The sequence below is a fragment of the Python bivittatus genome, unplaced genomic scaffold, assembly GCF_059951505.1.
Source record: "Python bivittatus isolate LINGU-HERP-01145 unplaced genomic scaffold, Pbiv_v1 ctg000010_np1212, whole genome shotgun sequence".
Classification (NCBI taxonomy): Eukaryota; Metazoa; Chordata; class Lepidosauria; order Squamata; family Pythonidae; genus Python; species Python bivittatus.
The window spans coordinates 4884859-4905090 of NW_028277029.1; the positions used below are offsets into that span (position 1 = coordinate 4884859).

General features: G+C 36.5%; 1 protein-coding gene across 4 annotated transcripts in view; it reads right to left on the reverse strand.

Annotated features, from left to right (window-relative positions):
- The window catches only part of SLC2A13 (solute carrier family 2 member 13), a 140286-nt gene that overhangs the window by 87263 nt on the left and 32791 nt on the right, over positions 1-20232 (reverse strand). For all 4 annotated transcript variants that reach the window (XR_015798225.1, XM_088152458.1, XM_088152410.1 and 1 more), the window contains exon 3: positions 17841-18049. Coding sequence is in view for 3 of the 4 variants with exons in the window: in XM_088152458.1 (XP_088008584.1) it covers positions 17841-18049 (209 nt within the window). In the remaining variant the exon portion in view is untranslated. The remainder of the gene's footprint in view (positions 1-17840; positions 18050-20232) is intronic.

The window sequence follows — 20232 nt, forward strand, 5'->3', positions numbered from 1 at the left end:
GTTTGAAAATGCCAGGTGAGACTGCTTTCAACCCTGAATAAAAGAAAAATTTAATCATAAGCTTAAAAAATTGAAGAATCTGAAATACTGTAAACAGCAAAAAGCTAAATAAGATTTTGATCTTAGAAAGTTATAAATGGACTAAGGGTCCAGGGAAAGTTGGAATATTGAAAGTTTACACGAAGATTTTGGAATTAAGGATAAAGAACAAACAGCTTCTTATGGGAAATAGATCCTGTTTTGGTTTTTACAAGATATAACAAAGATAAGCAATTTCATGATTTCAAAAACTGAACCCTGGAGGGGACTAAAGATTTTAGGTAGAAGAAAGATATACAAACCTAAAAAATGATGCAAAACCTTCTAACAATAAAAATACTGAAGGAGAATTTTGAAGAATAGAATCAAAAATAGTACCCACGATATCGACAATGTTAGTAATGATGTCTGCTTCCATGGATAGACTATGTCCAAAAGATGTTTACTGAAGAAATGTCAAATGTATAAATTTTATCTAATAAGACAGAAATGGTATCAAAAATGGATTTACAACTGACAAGCCAAGAGAATGATTTAGAAAAGGATGTTTCACTGGATTTACCAAAAGAAAAAAAAACTGGTTGAGGTTTTAAAATTTAAAAGGGAAATACAAATGACAAACCGAGAGAGTGACCTGGATAATTTTTTCCTATTGGATATACAAAAGAAGCTTGTTAAAGCCCTGTGTGATAGGACAAAGAAGAAATGAAGAAAAATCCTATGACAATATTTGAATGAATTAAAGATTGAGCCTGTAACCCCAAGTAAAAGGAAGGAATATAAAGTTGGTTTATTTGATCAGAGTTAAAACAAGATAAGTTGTTACTTCTGGCAACCTTTTATGGGCTTTCTGCTGACACCAGGATTGAAAAGATGTTTTATGGATTTGTTTACAGATAAGAGATGGGATATGGGATGAAGAGATAAATGTTGGTAACATTAGAGGGGGTGAAGAGTCACTAAATTTCTTTACGCTTGTTTTAACAAAGGTTGGAATTCACTTCTTTATATACAGGTAGTCCTCGACTTACGACCATTTGTTTAGCGAGCGAAGTTATGAAGGCACTGAAAAAGGGACTTATGACTGGTCCTCACATGACCATCACAGCATCCCTGCAGTCACATAACCAAAATTCAGGCGCTTGGCAACTGACATGTATTTACAACTGTTGCAGTGTCCCAGGGTCACGTGATTGGCATTTGCAGCCAGCTTCCAACAAGCAAAATCAATGGGGAACCAAGTGATTCACTTGATGTGATTTGCTTAACCACCACACGATTCACTTAATGACACGATTCACTTAATGATAGCTGCAAAAAATGTCGTAAAATTGGGTGTGGTCACATGATGCCTCACTTAACCACTGCACTGCTTAACTACAAATATTCCAGTCCCTATTGTGGTCATAAATTGAGGACTACCTGTATTTCTTTTCTTTTTTTTTCCTTTTGCATTTTTTACTCCTTTTTTCTATTCTTTTCTTTCTTTAAGCTTAATTTGTATTAGATTTTACTATTACAATCAATATTCTTAATAAAAATTTTATATATATATATATATATATATATATATATATATATGAAAATAAATTGGTGCAGTTGTGGATATTCTCTGGTCGAAATTAAATATCCTTAGACATACTTGCCTGCTGATCAAGAAGAACTGCCTGGAGATTGTGCTGATATTATCATCATCATCACCCTCACCACCATCATCATGATTCAACAAAAATGACTTTTGGGATTTATATATACACACATATACATACATAAAGTAGGTGGTTTTATCAGCCTCTTTTATAGGTGATGTATCTGTCGGTGCAATATTGTGTTAGGATATTTTATTGCATGCAAAAGCTGTGCTAACATAAATTTTGGGATCAGAGAAGTATACTGATACTCTGTATTGCTCACTTTATTTATATTTATATATAATAAAAATTTATATTTATATATAATATAAATTTATATTTAGTAATGCATAACAGCTTTTATCTCAATTTTGCTAAAAAGGAAAGCAGTTCTGTTACTCAATGTTAATTATTTTCTGTTCTCCTTATGTTACTTCCTGGCAAAATATCTCCAATCACCTCCTACACATTTTCAGTTTATTGTACTTCCAATCGAGCAATTGTTTTAAATTTAGAATATATGTACGATAATCACTACAGGCATTATGTATGTAAAGTGGGTGGTGAGCAGGATACAAAATTTTATTTTATTATGCAATTTAAATTCAAACAAACAAACAAACAGATATTTTGACATAGTGCTTTCTTTAAAAAAAATGATCAGGTCTCTACTCAAATTAAAACAAGGGTTATATAATTGCTTTTCAATTCTGTCATCCATGAAACTTTATCAAACATTTTTATTTTAAAAATATTTTGGTGCAGCTAAGTTCAAGTTATATGCTGTTAGTATATTAGCACAGATTTATGTATTGGCTTCCTGCTCAAAGTGCAGATAGAGAAGTATTACAGGACTAGGACTTATGGATCATCTGGAACAGCCTGCTGAATCTGTTTCTCTTATTCTAAGTCTCTAAATAACTACGAACTATGGAAGGGTTGAATTTATCACTGTATTTCTAATGGATGACCTGCATGTGTTTACAAAATGTCCTTCTGTCCCCATTTATCTAATAATGTTTTAATACTTAAATATGTATTTGTGATATTTTTTCTAAATAATAAATATTTTGATAGTTTGAGATAATAGAAATCCAAATTGAACACCTTTAGAACTTCTGTGTCTGCAAAGGATCTCCATCCTTGTTGGATACCTGCCTTTCTTGATTTGTACCTTCCTTCTGACATCTTGCTTGACTCCTTCAGCTGACTGCTAGTTCTTTGTGGCTCTGATGGACCTTCTTTCCCACTGTGTTTGACACTGAGGGGGGGAGATCAATCGTTCATCTCCAATGCTGAGAAGTCTAGCACCTATACTACCACCATCCAAAGGCAACTGTCACCTGGAGATCAGATCCTAAGCTATCCAAGGCAATTGTGAGGTAGGGTGAGGGATGTCTGATTGAAGTTACCATGGTTGGAACTTACCAGTTCCTACTACCTGGCCATGTCTCTTTTTGCGTCCTCACGTTCCTCCCTATGGAGCTGCTTAGTGGCCAAGAGTCATTTGTCACTGTTACTGCATGAATGCCAATCCCTGCAGATACCTGTTGCAATCAAGGCTTAAAAGGAAAATGCAAGGATCTTTACTTGTTGCATTGGTTTTGTTTGGGAGGGAAAGGGAGAGGGAAGATGAAGTGCAGCCTTCCTGGCTGATTGTGATTTGTCACAGCTGCCTACAGCTGGTTTGGGCTTCCACGTGGCTAGCTGCTGAAAACCAAGATCTTGAATCTGCCTCTGGACAAGAGAATATTTGTGCCAGCTTCCTTCCCTATGATCTTTCTTCCTATCTTAAGAGCCCCTAACCTTTTTCTTTTATGAAATCCTTGGCCTAAGATGGTGCTATGAGGAAGACCTTCCTTTTCTGCACAAGGCAGAGTTCATACAGAGCAGAAAAGGTTAGCCTCTACCAGATGGCAGAAGTTTAAGCCCTTGCCTTCTAGCAAATAAAAGTGGCCATTCCTGTCAGCTCCATTTTCAGGCAGTTAGGAACTTCCCATCATAATGTACAGAATACTTAATACATGAATTATCCCAATCTACAGCTGCCCATTCAGTTGGAGGGCCTTAGATGTCCCTAAATAAGAAAAAGCCTGGAAATTGATGTGCAACTTCTTAATGTATAGCAAACCTCTGAAATACAGCAAAGTCCATCAAGAGAAGATGGGATGTAATGTCCTTGGTCCACATTTTCAAAACTTATAAAAGTTAATGATCCCATGGCTATTTTTCCCCCATGAAGATGAGGGGAAAAACATATAAGCAAAAATAGAAGAACTATTTCCTAAGTTTGCAATTACCTGAGGTGGCATTAAAGAATGGTTCAATTTCCAATCAGAGTTGGCTAGTGCTGGAAACTATTTTTCTCTAATAGAAACACAATAAGTATGTGTGTGTGTATAATTAAAAGCCATTAGTAAACTTTTTCCAAAAATTAACTTATGAAGATTAGTTCAAATTGTGAAGCCAAAGACAATTTGCCCACCACTTGTTAATAGGCAAAATTCTTATTCTATTTAATGTTTTTCTACAGGAAATTAATTCTTACATTTTATTCAACCTGATTCATTTAAGCTGGACACATAAGTCTTTTTTTCTGGTTTTTCAGACAAATAAAATGTATATGATTGGCCAGTTATCAAAGTTAAAGAATAAAAAGCAAAAAACAGTCTCCAGTGCATTACAGTTGCTCTTCATCATACATGAGTATGAAGATGTAAGTTGGCCAATTCACAACTGTAAAGGACAAACATGTACGATGAGAAGTGTATTAGGATTAGAGTTGACAACTAATAAAAACACAATTATGGTTTTTTTTCAGAGCCACCTGATATAGAAAGTTCAACAGATGCAGCATCTCACAGTACTGTATGATGATAAGTACTATTATCACTTTAAAAATAGTAAGACTAGCACTCAAAACTGTTAAAACAGCTGACAGTGCAGATTAGAGGTGTTTGTTGCTCTAAGTACAACACAGCAAGGCAGATGGAGCAGAGTTTGTCTGTGAACGAAAGGGACTCCACTTGTGCTCAGCAAATACTAGTCAGGACATACTAGAGCAGTGTTTCTCAACTTTGGCAACTTTAAGATGAGTGGACTTCAACGCCCAGAATTCCCCAGCCAGCCGTGCTAGAGGGTGACAAGCATATCTTCGTTCAGAATAGCATTACACAGTTCACTGCCTTCCAGCTTTTGCATTTCAAATATATTAGATATTTCTAATGGTGTTTGGTAGGCACACTTTCAAGGCAATGTACAAGACATTTGGAAAGTGATTTAAACCACAAATTCGAGAAACTGAAAACCAGAAAAACTGAAAATAAAACCATTTATCAATCTCTTATTAACCAACAAACTTTGAAATATTTACTGCTTGCTTAAGCACAAGCAATTCTGGGTTAATGTCTCAGAAGACAGAGAGTGTAAGTGAATTCTTCCATAACTGGAGCTTTACTGTACAAAATACTATGTCTTACATTGTACTAAGTCACCCATAGTTATGGGTGTACCTGCATGGGAGAAGCAGGTACTACAGATTTCATTGTTCCAAGGCATTTTCATGTATACACTTAAAAGCCTGGAGAGAGGGCACAGGAAAGATTGTTCTTTCCATATGCCCAAAGCCCATGGTCGCTATCTAAAGCCTTGCAGCAGTTTCTATAAAACAGCAGTAACTTTATAAAATTCTTTCATGACAAAGGTTAAGTTGGTTTCCTCATTACTGGTTTTTACATAGTACAAGTGGTCCTCACTTAACGACCACTTGTTCGGCGACCGTTTGAACTTATGGGCGGTACTTACAACCAGTCCTTGTAGTTGCAGCCACTGCAGCGTCCCCATGGTCACGTGATCACCATTTGTGACTTTCACAGCCAGTAGCAGGTCACAAATGGTGACCACGTGATGACACACTTAATAATGGTGTAGGATTCACTTAACAATGGCAACCGGAAGGGCTGTAACTGCTGTTGCTAAGCAGCATGGTCACATGACATCATGCTTTACGACAGCGTCACCTAGTGATGGAAATTCCGGTCCCAATTACCATTGTTAAGCAAGGACTACCTGTAAGTAAAACTATCATTTTTCTACACTTTTAGCGATTTATGCTATTTGCTGTTTTCTTTTCTGTTTCATTATGATATAGAGAAGTTTATTCCCATGTTTGGCTGTGCTGATGTTGTGATGTATTGTAATTCTGCCAAGCACTCTCAGAGTGGAGTTACAAGTTAAAAATATAATAACTAAATAAATTATTCTATAGTGGCTATGTACAGGTAGTCCTTGACTTACAACCATTTGTTTAATGACTGTTTGGTTACGACAGTGCTTTTTTCAGTCCAGCTGAAAAAAGTGACTTACAACCAGTCCTCGCACGTATGACCATCACAGTGTTCCTGCAGTCACATGATCAAAATTTGGGCGCTTGGCAACCAGCTTGTATTTATGATGGTTGCCGTTCCCCGGGTCATGTGATCACCATTTGGAACCATCCCAGGGGGCTTCCAACAAGTAAAGTCAATGGGGGAAGCCAGAATCACTTAATGCCCGTGTGATTTGCTTAATACCCATGGTGATTTGCCTAACGACTGCAGCAAAAAAAGGTTGTAAAATCGGGTGCAACTCACTTAATGACCACATCACTTAGCAACAGAAGTTCTGGCCCCAATTGTGGTCAAAAGTCAAGGACTACCTGTATTACTTCTAGTATCAGTGACATGGCTGTGAACAAGAGTTGTGAACATCAGTTTTGTGGGGAACAGAAGTGGGAGAATAATACTATGCTCATGTCCTAAGAGGTATCTTGTTGTTTTGGGATTATTTAATTATAAAAGTAAACAATGCATTCCATTACATCAATAATAGATCAGCCTGGTTAGCCACTCTGGGAACAGAATGGTAAAGGAGGCATTCCGCTATTCTAGTATAGCCCTTCTTACGAACAGTTCAGAAATATCTAGCTAAAGCTAGTGAATTGTATCTCCTAGTGCTATTTTAGCTTAAATGACGAGAGAGAGAGACATGATCATTAACTAACCAGTAAAAAAATCTAGATGCCTCATCAGTGGAGCAATTGTTGTCACTTTCAGAGTAGATTAATTCATTTGAGAATTCAAGCACAAACTATTTACCAGATGTTATTGTTATGATGGTACGTTCCCCAAATTAAAAATCATAGCCTATTAAGCCCCACTGGCTGATCTGCTTTTATCACAGTTTAGAATACATGCTATATTTTTTTCCCCGGAGGAATAAACTGAAAATGTTTAAGTCCTTAAACAACCTTGCTTTCGACTTTTCAATTATCATGGACTGCATGATCTTAAGTTCATAGCTTTCTAAAAAATAAAAAACAAACTCCCTGATGGCCCTTGCGCACATCGCTGTTCGTGTTGCTAGGATACGCTGGAAAGGATTCTGTGAAAGTGTGGACCACGATGAGCTCAGGAGCAATTTTACTGGTGCTGAGAATACCCTCCAATTTCCCCACGGCTAAAACCAATCCCTGTAAAAATACGAAGACACGTTTCAGAGAATTATTAATTCAGCTCACCACATACGTCAGGCCATGCTCTTATGGCTGTTAAACATGTGCCTGAAAAAGGAAAAAATCCTGGCCACAGCTAGCTCCAACACTTTCTAATCTATGACTAAATAAAATAATTAATTACTGTTATTAGATCATATGTACTTAGGTAGTGAGTACTCCATATATGTGTCAGGCCTAGCCCAAGGAACTCCAAGAGACCATGTAATTTCAGTCCAGCTATGTTTATTAGCTACAACCTCTAGCAAGAATCTTCCCAGACTGAAACCCCAGCTCCCATGTCAGCCAGCCACAACAGTGTGAATTCCTCAGGGAGGTGCCAGTCTCATCCTCTTGTAGCTCCCACGCTCCTCAGGAGATGTAAGAAAATGTTTTTCTCCCTGAGCCTGGCCTTCATAATTCCATTCCATCACAATATGTCACCCAGATACTCAACATAAATCTTAACTTGAAACAAATTATGGCAAAAGCTACAGGTCCACTAACATCACCTTCTGTGCTAAATTATATAACCTGGGCCAAATGGATTAACCTACCCCTAAATCTTTGCCTTGTGTACGGTAAATATCAATTTAACTACAACATTCAAAGAATGTTATTTATACATGCACTAGAATTCATCTGAAAATGTTTTATTTTATAACTTCTGTTTAATTAACGAACCTCTACATAAATCTATCTACTTCTAAAACTTGAAAAACGTTATCAAATCTCAAGCACAGGCATACATGGAGGCAAATATACGTATGTTCAAGGGAAACTAAAAGATCTTATTTGCATTATACCCTTAAACTGAAAATATTTTAAAAAAAATTATTTAAAACAAAATCTTTTAAAATATTATCTACAAATAGACGGATAATTACTTATACAATTACTGCTCAGTATAACATCAGTAAAAGATACCAAGCAGAGTGTGCTGTTTTTAAGATACTTGAGCTTAATGCCAAAATCTCCACTATTTTATTATTTATAAACATTAAAAAATGCCCCTATAATAATATACGTAAATATTTCATTTCTGACTTCCCCCTTCTTTATAATCCAACTGATTTGCAGTGCCTGTTGGCGCAGACTTTAGAATCCATATTCTAAGTGCTCGTATTTACCTTGCTGCATAATATATAACATATGAAAACTATTCTTGCTTAAATTTAGCCGTATGCATTTATTAATAAATTATTGTATTTTTTCTTGATGTGTTCTGGAATTATACCTAGTAAAAAATAAAATTATGGTTTCATTTCGAATTTGATCCCTAAAATTTTCTAAATGGTGCTATGTATGTCTGTCTTTTGGTTTTGGGGGGTTTTTTGGTTTACTTTTGGGTTTTTTTTACATGTCTACCAATACGGTAAAATGTTCCTTTCTTTCTGTTTCAGGTCATTTCCAGCATTTATTACTATGTGATCTGTCTGTTTTGGCAATTATTGACACATATATACCATCTGTAAAACATTTTATACCAGTTCTCTCTGAAACCGTAGCTTGGGGTAAATTTTATAGATTTGTTCCGCAGTTCTTCCCATTGAAACTGTTTCTTTGAAGTTTTGCATCCAATTTGATTTTATTTCTGTCTCTGTAGCATATCTAAACAGAAGTTTATATATACAGCCTAGTGGATAGTCTTGATTCTGCATAAGCATTTCAAATTCTGTCGTTTTTCTTAATGTCCCTCCCTCTTTTTTGAGGTCAGATTTTATTCTTCCAGCAATTTGTAAATACGTCAACCATGGTACGTTCAGCCCCTCACTGAGTAGTTCTTGCTGTATTTTAAATCTATTCACAGGGTCTGGGTGGACAATATTTACATGTGTAATTACACTTTTCTTGCTGTAGTTATCTCCAACATGAAAAGCATTCAGATTGTTGGACTTACTGTTTTCCTCATGGAGTTCCATACTTTTATCAAGCTTTGTCTTATAAAGTGTACTTTAGGTTTTTGTCCTCTTTTAGGTTTTGTCCTCTTTTATATCTCGTCATAATATGGTTGCATCAGCTAGCCCCCATTAATAATCTTACCGACCTGTTTTGGACTGCTTTTTCAAACAGCCCTGCAGACAATTCTGCTTTACAATACCAGTAATCCTTGGTTAATGACTGTAATTGGGATTGGGAACTCTGTTGCTAAGCAACGTGGTCGTAAAGCTCAACATCACATGACCGTGCTGATTTACAACGGCAGTTCCGGCAATTCCAGTTGTAGGTGTTAGACAAATCCTGTGGTCGTCAGATGTAATGCCACGATTGCCATTTGCGACCTCCTGCCAGCTTTCCCACTGACTTTGCTTGCTGGAAGCCAGCAGTGAAGGTTGCAAATGGTGATCATATGACCATGGGATGCTGCGACTGTCATAATTGTGAGCCGGTTGCCAAGTGCCTGAATTGCGATCATGAGACATACAGAGACCGTCTGTATGTCTCCTTGTACAGTATCTTCAAATGGTCGCTGAACAAATGGTCGTTAACCAAGGACTACCTGTAACACAAATAGGAAGTTATGGAAGCCCAGGGGCTCTGTTTGACTACAGGGAGCCCTGTCACCATATTTTAAAAATTGGCCACAAGTTGGAACCACTGCTACACTTGTGCTAAAATTGTCAGACTCTAAGAACTCTTTCTCTTTACTAACAGAATTCCAATCTTAGCATGGTTGAAGCTAGCTCTTCAGAAAAATAATTACAAGAGCTCTGCAACTACAATCAAGGACCCCTGATGTATCTAGTATCATTTGGATTCTGAAACTATTTGTAATCATCTATTTATTCCAATTGAGAAATCTGATTCATAGCTCAATGTACTTTTCTATTGTTTCTTCGGTTTTATTGAGTTTAATGAGTGATCTTAGTCAGCATATATGGTGACAAAATGATGCTATAACTGAAGTGTACATTGCATCTGCTCTCTCTTTCATAGTAATAGATATGAAGCCATAGTTTTTGTTATAATTTTCAACAGATTACAAAAGAATGTCTTAATTATCTGGGCTGTTAGAATTCAAAACATGAGTCTAGCTATGATGACAATGAAAATAAAGAAATAATCATCTCATTAAATGTTTCTTCTCCATTAATATTTAAATACTATTTTAAATTCTTAGCAGATAGTTAATATTCATTAGTAGATTAGATCAGGGTGGACAGCCTGCTGCTTTCTGCCCTGAGCCTAGTTTCAAAAGCTTTCTGCCAACCTTCCCTTCTTTAGCAGATACAGGGGAGGGAGGGAGGGAGGGAGGGAGGGAGGGAAGGAAGGAAGGAAGGAAGGAGAAAACAGCACAAAGGGATGTCAAGGGAAACAAATCTGTTTTTGAGCTGTATAAGATTTGAACATGAAACAAAACACTCATGTTCAAAGAGCTTTGCCTTGACCTTACTGCAAAACACACTGGCTTTGTTCCAAGTTTAACACAGAACAGGGACACTTAGAACAGCATCGTTTCAAACACCATACAAGTCATGAGCCCTGTGCTGCCTCATTATTTTATAAATTTTAATTGGCTTGGTTTTAGAAAAATATCTTCCAGAATAACCAGTAAAGCGGCAGGGGTCAGGGAGAAGGGGAGGGTCCTTTGTAAGTCCATAGTCACATATACCACATTTGATGACTGACATCTGAATACGTTGTGTGACTCAACAGAAAGATACTGTGTTTTACACAGTACTGTACATAAAAATCAGCAGATTCTGCCAATTCATGCTGCATTTCTGATGGCCCATTCGCAAGTCAATGCAAGTCATCATTTGATGCTGCAGTTTCCAACTGATAAACCTGCCTATTTGTCACAATCACGCTAGGTGCACTGGTTTTATATCCAGACACGTAATTAAAACTTTAACACGCCCACATAATCTTGCAATATTTTATTTTATTACCATATTTCTTTTTGTAATGAAAGTTCAAAATGTCTGCTTATGGTACATTCTAAATTAGTCTTTTAAAACTTTGGAGCAGATATATGCCTGGAAAAATGAAATTGCCATTTTTACTATTTTAATTATCTGTCCTTTTTCTAAAACTGTGGTTATACATGAATATTCTCTCGCTTCTTTCCGTTTTATAAATGTTACAAATTTTAAGGATAGTGGAGAAAGAGAATTCTGTTATCATAGCAACAAAAGATAAATATGAGGAAGCCACAACACTTTTGAAATAAAATGTGAATAAAAATATTCTATATAGGAAACTGTAAAAAGATGTATTATTACTGTCAACTTAACTTGTTTTAACAACAGTTAGCACACCAAAGGCCTTTTACAGAAAATTATTTGCTTATGTAAAGAAGTGTGAATATATGAACATTATCCAATTCTGCAGTAATAAAAAAAATACAACCTGTGATTTACAAGCAACATCTTTATTATAAAATATTTCAAGGTGGACTGCAAATGTGGCAAATGCTATTACACAGATTTATGTCCCTGGTAATTTAGTGTTCACTGGCATATATAAGTCACAAACAGAAATACAAAGAGCTGGAGAATTTTGAATTCTTGAAGAATACTCTTGCTACTCAGACATTATTCCTCATCTATGTACTGTCAACACTGCGGCTGTTCTAGGATTTATGGATTTCCCAATCTACCTTCCACACATATAGTAATGGACGGAAAAAACCTTGGAAGTAGAACTTCTTTAACTATTGAGAAAAGGTGAACAAAGATACTGAACACTCATACAAATTGCATAAATTGGGAAATAGAGTGGAAACTAATTTTAAATAACTGACATGGCTAGCTGGCTGACTCCAAAATATTTTGGTCTTTGTAACCTTTTCCAAAATTATGAAAAATACGTAATTTTAGAAATAATTAAAATTTAATTCCTAAAATTTTGGGTAACATTTTAAACATATTACTTTAATGAAAAGGCTACAAAGCAATTTGAAAACAAAGAGAAGAACTTTTTGACTTACTTTCAAAAACTAATTTTATCTTTTTCTAAATACTCAGAGGCAAAAAAATATATTTATGATCAAAGTTATAGTAGCTGTAAAATATCTTTAAAAATAAGCAGGTCGGCAATATCTGTATTTCATCAGATAAAAAAAATTAGACTAATTTGCTTCCCCAAAACAAATACACACACATCAGCAATTTCATTTCTGGTTTTTTTACCCTAGAAAAAAGGGCAAAATCCTTACTATGATTTATTACCAATCATTAAATTTTTACTTAAGAAAAAATGTAATTTTCTTAAGTAGTTCTCAAGGGACAATGCCAGTCTTTTTAAAGAAACTGGGCTTTACTATTAATGAGTTCAATCAACCAAAACCAGCATTGAATGCAAACATATTACAGCCCTTAAATGAAATAATTTAATTTTAATCTCATTTTTAAAGAACCTCTAGTCCAAAGAAGAAATGCACTCCGTGATTAACAGTATCTCTATGCTGCATTACATTATACAGTTGTAGTGTTTGTATAAACACTAGAAATAAGCAGAAAATTCTCTTGAAAATATGTATCTATTTTAATTTTAATCTATAAATAGTTTGAGATGTTTTGGATCTTCATTCCTCTATTGAAGAATAATTGTAGGCTGGGATTCAAGCAAGAACTTTGGCAGTCCAGAATCTTAAAGACTTCAGAAAAAAATACTTTACATTTTGCCAGTAGATTCCTGTAACAAATTACAGACTACTTTTTAAATTCCAAATGTATGTCATGGATCAACTCAAATCTTTCTTGATTCACAGGAAACCAAGAAAGAAATACAGATGAGTATTTTATAGATTCTAAAAGTCATATTTTTTACCAGCACTAAGAACTGTTGCAGTAGAAACAGGAATTGCATAGCAAACTGTATTGCAGCAGCTGTCCTACAACAACCCCACCCATTTTTAAAATTCCACTAGACAATCCGTGACCCATTGGGTACACGTTTCAGAGGTATTTCCTTACTTAAACAGAGAAACAGAATGACGACGGGTGGGCAAAAAAGCAGTGGGAGCGGGAGTGACTTCCGACTTCCTGCCACCTTCCCCATTGACTTTCCTTGCAGAAAGCTGGCAGGAGCATCAGAAACCTTCCTTCCTTCCTTCCTTCCTTCCTTCCTTCCTTCCTTCCTTCCTTCCTTCCTTCCTTCCTTCCTTCCTTCCTTCCTTCCTCTGTCCCTTCCTTTCCTCCCTTCTTTTCTCCCTCCCTTCTTTCTTTCTTTCTTTCCTTCCTTCCTTCTTTCCTTCCCTCCCTCCCTTGTACATCCTGGTGCATCCTCCTGGCCCGCACCCTCAAACACCATCCCAGACCTCTGCTGTACCCCATCACTCCCTCCTCCACCCGGCAGCAGCCACTTACCTGCCTGCTGGCCTTGGACTTGCAACTTCCTGCCAGCTTCCCCACTGACTTAAAGTTCTTCATCTTTAAACTAAAGTTGGACTGGAGAAACCTTCAAATATAGCTTGGGTTCACTTATCATGCCAAGCTGCAATTCTGTTAATCACGATTTGTTAAATATACTAGACTTGGCTGGGTTCACACATAATGCTGACATAAAACCTGGTTTAAAAATCAGTGACTGGAACCATTCATTATGCTAAGGTACATGTTACCTTAGCATAACGAATTATGACTTAATGCAATATTGAAGTCATTCTTTCAAAAAGTGGAATAATCTCTGAAAAGTAGAGCACACAACCACCCCAGCTAAAACGCTAATACTTTCCAAGAATTATTTAATGTGATCTAGGTTCACTAACAAACGTATGAAAGATTTTAAAAATTACAAATAAGTGCTAGGAATAAAAAACAGAGGCCACTAGTTAGAGATTAGGTGAGCCCTGTTGATTAGTTTGTTTAATCACTGTTTTCTTCTTAAATGTAAAATGGAATTATTTTTTAGACTGCTGGCATGCATTATATTGTTTCTAGTTTTTATTTTTTAATAATTGTGTTGTTTTGTTGTCCTTGGTTTTATTTTTCTGTTTATTGCCCAAAGTCACAGTTCTGAGATGGGTGGCCATATTAACTGTTTAAATGAAATTAATAATAATGCAATAATAGTATAATGCCCTGACATTGTACCTTGGCACAATATTTAGTAACTTTGCAGATTAAACCATTCTGCAGAGAAAAGCAGACATAGTCTAAAAGGTCAATGCAGAATTAAGTGTTACTATTGAAACTGAAAGATAGCAAAGTCATGTGTAATAATCTGTAAAATTCCTGGCAAGAACTACAGTATTAACAAGAGCTAATTTAAAACAAAAAGCAAAACTGGGATACTAAAGGAACTCATTAAATATTATACAGCATATATTGTGTAATATTTGTTGTGCAGTATTCATTGCAGTTTTCTGAAAGTTTTTAATGTTTAGTTTATCATATAAAAGCTGGTTGTTTTCCTTCATTAAGATAAATAACCATAAATATTACTTGTTGTTAATGGAACTATTCTGACAATATTAGTCATAAAATATATGGCTCTTACCTAATGGTCTAATTCAATCTGCAAAAGTATCCCCATCCCCAACGACGCACTTTCAATGTTGTCATTAGGGATTTAGGGATTTAGAATAATTATTCTATTCCACAACACACTTCACAGGAGTATATCTTTAATGCATTTTATTCAATCACTGCAATTTTGCAAAGAAAGAATGGCTTTCTTGTTTAAATTAACTGAATTCTTGAGCTACATCAGTATGCTTATAATGTTAACTTCATTATGTAAAAATAGTTGTCTGATATTTTCATATGAATAAAAGTAACAAAGCTTCACGAAAGGAGCACCGGCTATGCTATAAAGACATCCACAGTAGTAAGCGGATGTCAGTCCAGAGTCACCCATCTAGCTTCTCACACAAGTCAAGTGTGACTAACACAAGTCAAGAATCTGGTTCTTCCCATTCCTAGTCAGGCATTTTAACCGCTACACCACACTGGCTCTCATCTGTATCTGGTGCCATATATTTACATGAAGGTATAAACTGATATGTATGAAAGATGGAGTTCATTATTCTCTCAAGCAGGCTAAAGAACTGGAAGGATTTGTTCAGGCAGTTTTATGTTTATAAGCATGTGAAAAAAGTAAATAACAGAATGGAACCTCCAAGAACAACATAGTGTTCTCAAAAGATGAAGTGATTCTCAGAACAAAAGCCTGTAAGACAAGGCCACTAAATCAAAAGAATACAAGGAGGCAAAAAAAATAATAATAAATACTAACCTGGGATTGACCAAGCCTTCTAAGAAGCTATAAAACTGGACGAGAACTGTAATCATTTCAACAGCTTCATGCATGTGAGTTTTCTGCCTTTATTGTTCTGGAATCCAAACCCAACCTATCCTGCTAGAATTTGAGTTGGGTAAATATGAATGTGTGCTTGTGTGTGAGAATGCATGTGGTTCAAAAACCGGGGGGGAAAGGTGTACATTTGCATTTGTTTTTACATGTCTTCAGTCCCTGGGATAAAAAACAGAACAGCAAGAGGTTATAAAGCTTAAAACTACCAGAACAAGTCCTTCCACCTCTATAGCCTGGTTGAGTGAACATCCTGTGATTGAGGGGTCTGTGTGTGTGTGCATGTGTGTGTGTGTACCACATTCATGAGAGCCAGTTTGATCTAGTGGTTAAAGCTCCAGGATAGAAGCCAGGAGACTGAGAGTTCTAGTCCTGCTTAGGCATGAAAGCTGGTGGGTGACTTTGGGCCAGCCGTTCTCTCTCAGTCCATAACATCAGGCTCGGGCCACAAGCCGGTCGGTCAATTCCTGTCACAACCATGGATCAACATTTGGTTGATCCAAAAAAAGCGGACCCTGCACCTGCAGGAAAAATGCTAGGAAGGAAAAAAAGAAAAAGAAAACAAATATATGTACCACATTCCTTTACAGTTCTTACAGCACTGACAAAATCAAAATCTTCACCTAGGTCATATGACCTGAAAATTCTGTAGCAATGTTTCTTTGAACAACCATTTGAAGTTACTATAGTGCTGAATGAGTAGTGGTTACGACTGGTCCTCGAAGTTCTGGCCATCCCAGCCCCCCTGCAGGCACATGATTGCAATCTGGGCACTTGGCAACCAGCTTGTACTTACGATGGTTGCAAAGTCTCACGGTCACATGATCACCATTTGTGATCTTCCCTGCCAACTTCCAACAACCAAAGTCAACAGGGAAGCCAGCAAGGAAGCTTGCAAGTTGCTTGGGTAAGTCTCTCCCACCCACACACCCTCCCGAAGCCTCGATGCACTCGTGCCACGCCTCCCCCACCACTTGCACACCCTCTCCCACCCAGCAGCAGCCACTTATCTGCCTGCTGGCCCGCTTGAAAGCTGCCTGGGAGTTGCAACTTCCTGCTGGCTTCCCCACTGACTTTGGTTGTTGGAAGTTGGCAGGAAGTCGTGAGAGGTGCTCACGTAACGACTCACGATCCTCACTTAACAATGGTAACGGGGACTGCAGGGATGGCTGTCGCCAAGCGACGCAGCCACATGACCTTGCACTTTAGGACTGCATTGGTAAGCGATGGAAATTATGGTCCCAATTGCCATCATAACTTGAGGACTACCTGTATGTACAAGCAATCACCGAAATTAACATCCCTTGCCACTCAAACAAATGTAAATCAAGAGCTGAAACAATAAGAGGAAGCTTTCCCCTGCACTTCTGCTGGGCTCTTGAAATATTCCAACTGCAGGAAATAATTTCACTTCAATTCAGAGATGGGCGTAGAATAGGAACATTCTTGTAGGAGGGATACATTTGGCTAACTATCAAGTCCAACCAAATCTTATCAGGCTCCTGTTTGTACTTCTACTCATACTATGCTATATACATTTTTTTGTTCCAGCATCATATTCCAGACCTCCAAACTGTATTTTTGCAATCAGAAATGTGGAATAGATTTGTGCAGTACCTTCTCTTTCTCCATTTGTTGCACCCATCTTTTAGTTTTAATGCTTGCATTTGGAGTATTGCTGCCTTAGGCCAGAAACTAACTTGAAGCCATGGTTTCAAGATAAACCTGGCTAGCTCTAAGATAAATGTTGCATCTCTATTCAAGCTAAACTAAGGTACAAATGAAGCTATTTCACAAAAATTAAGATATAGGAAGCACACAAGTCATAACTGGGCAATCACTCACTCAGATCGAAAGCAGTTGGACATTCAGAAGAATTCAAGTACAAACAACCACCTTTCAAACTAGCCAAAAATATTATGACATAATGCATTAAATAATTAAACTACTGAGTACTGAAAGGTTCTGATAACTCTTATTCTAGTTGAAATCCCAGACTGAAGGAGAATAAGGCATGATAAGAATATCACTACTGTGTTAAGTGGACTCTTGTCCATGAAAGCTTGGACCACGTGATTCACATTAAAATGCTCTCCACCAAGCAGTTAGAAAGATACGTGCAAAATATCTTTTAATTTAAACAGAACTATCTCTTTGAACTATAAACTTCAGTTTCTTAATAATTGATTCTCTGTCTGGATTGATTCACTCTGGCAATAAGCCAACTTCCAGCAGAGAACTAAGAAAACAATTGTTTTATAAGGCAAGTTTAGCAGATACTATTTCATTTAAATGTGCGCTAAAGTAACTTATTAAAATGCTACTATGCAGTCACAGCCTATGATTAACAGTATGCAAAGAACAATAAAAATTCAGCCTACCTGCACCAACTTCTTTTTCTTCCTCCTCTATGTTATTCTTGATACTATCATATTCGTCATCTATTGCCTGATTTCCCCGCATCCGTGACAGAATTCTACGTGCCTTTTGAGTCTGTCCTTTCTGAATAAGCCAACGGGGGCTTTCGGGAAGAAAGAGGAAGCCAAAAAACTGTATTACAGCTGGAACTGCTGAAAGGCCCAGCATATACCTATAGGGAGGAAAAAAATACAGATGTCTCTAATACAGGTTTATCAAAATTCTCTTCACAGAAAACAACAGGAGTGTAAGGCTTTAGATATTTTCTTAATGTACTCCATATTATTCTAAACAAGCAGATGGTAAAAGAACAGTTTATATTCCAAACTTCAGCATCAGCCTATTCCAATAAATTTTAAATTTCAGGTACATCGTGCAGATGTTTCCTGAACAGCAACACACAAGACTTGAATCATGACGGAAAAGATGAAAGGGGAAGAGTTTAATGAAAAGTACTGTTTATCATTCCCTATATTTTAATCCAACAGCCATATAAAAGCTATAGAACTAGGCTCCTCAGCTCTCCTAAAATTCACACTCATTAGACTACTTGTTTGCTCCCATTTTATTTTTTAAAAGATATAACTCACATAGACTGTCCAAATATTCCCCACAGAAGGTACCTAGGATGACAACCACAGAATCCCTGCTGCATTGTTAAAAATCTTTAAAGTTTTCATTATACTAGAATAAACCCATGTTAGATGAAAACAATCAATTTTTTTGTTCTATAAAAACATTTCCCATGTACCAAATATTGACGTCAACAACAGGGAATGAGAACTGTATACAAAAAAGGTTAATAGGCTGTAAATATAATTTCTCACTTTCAAAACAATCAAGGATTGCTCTTTGGAAATGCACGTAATTCTTAACATTTGGCACATACTCTGACCAGCGGTACAAATAACAAAGCTGCATCTTTTTTAGAAGATTGATTATGTGCCATCAAGTCAGTACTGACTTTTAATAACCGCATAAACAGACCTTACAAGACTTTGGGGGAGGTATGGCAAACTGAAGATGACCATGGCAAAGACCAAGGAACCAGCGAGTAGACTAGTTCCTTGGAACCTCTCCGGATAAGGAGAGGACAGGAGATTGCCCATGTGTGCTCTGGACAGCTACTCCTCATGAGAAAACTGCAGGTTTGAGTGCTGGGAGACAACAGAATCAGCCATCTTGCTCGCAACTGTGGCAGAGCCTTTTAAAGGACACTAAGCTCGCAAACCTCATTTTCTAATCATTTTCAGAAAATGTTCATTAACTACTTCTAAGCTATTAGAGAGCTTCGGAATGCGAAGTTTAAAAAGTCTTCACTGGGTGAGTTTATTTTCAATTCTGAACAAAAGAAAAATTAATTATAACCTTAAGAACTTAAAGAATTTGAAATAAAGCATAAACTGCTAAATAAGATTTTGACCTAAGAAAGTTATAAATGGATTAAGGGTCCAGATAAATTTGGACTATTGACCTTTACTATAAGATTTTGGAATTAACTATAAAAAATAAACAGCTTCTCATGGGAAACAGACTTATTTTGCCTATCCTGGTTATTGTAAGTCATAACAAAGATTGATGATTTTAGAAACTGGATGTTAGAGGTGACTAAAGATTTTAAGGCAGTGATGGTGAACCTTTTGGGCTTGGTGTGTCAAAAATTCAGAAAATGCTTAACCTGACTCTGCTGTGTCATCCCCCCCCACAAACAAAAGAGAAACAATTCTTTACATATTCATTTATTTAAAAAAAATATAGTCCAATCATGCATGATGCTATGTATTATATAAAGAAACATCAAATAATTACACAAATGAAATACAAGTAAAACAAACTCAGTTTCTTTGGTAACTCAAACAGGGAGAATAGTTGTTATTGGGTACTGGTGAATGCTGGCATGTCACCCAAAACGTCATGGTGTGTCACCTCTGACATGTGTGCCCTGTTCTAAGCAGAAGAGAAAAAAAAAAGCAAGGCTGTTCTTGATGTCAGTTAATACTGGGACTTACAAAATGACATAAAACGTTATAACATCTGAAATATTAAAGGAAATCTTTGAAGAATGGAGCCAGAAATTGGTAACTACAATATAACCACTGTCAGTAACAAAGTCTGCTTCTATGGATAGACTATGTCTAAAAGATGTTAATGAAGGAATGACAGATGTGGAACAAATTTTATCTGACAAGACAGAGAAAGTACTGAAAGGGGAACTACAAATGACAGGCCAAGAGAATGATTTTTAAAAGGACACTTTACTGGATCTACAAAAGAAACTGGCTGAAGTTTTAAAAATTAAAAGGGAAATACAAATGATAAATCAAGAGAATGACCTGGAAAATGTTTTCTTACTGG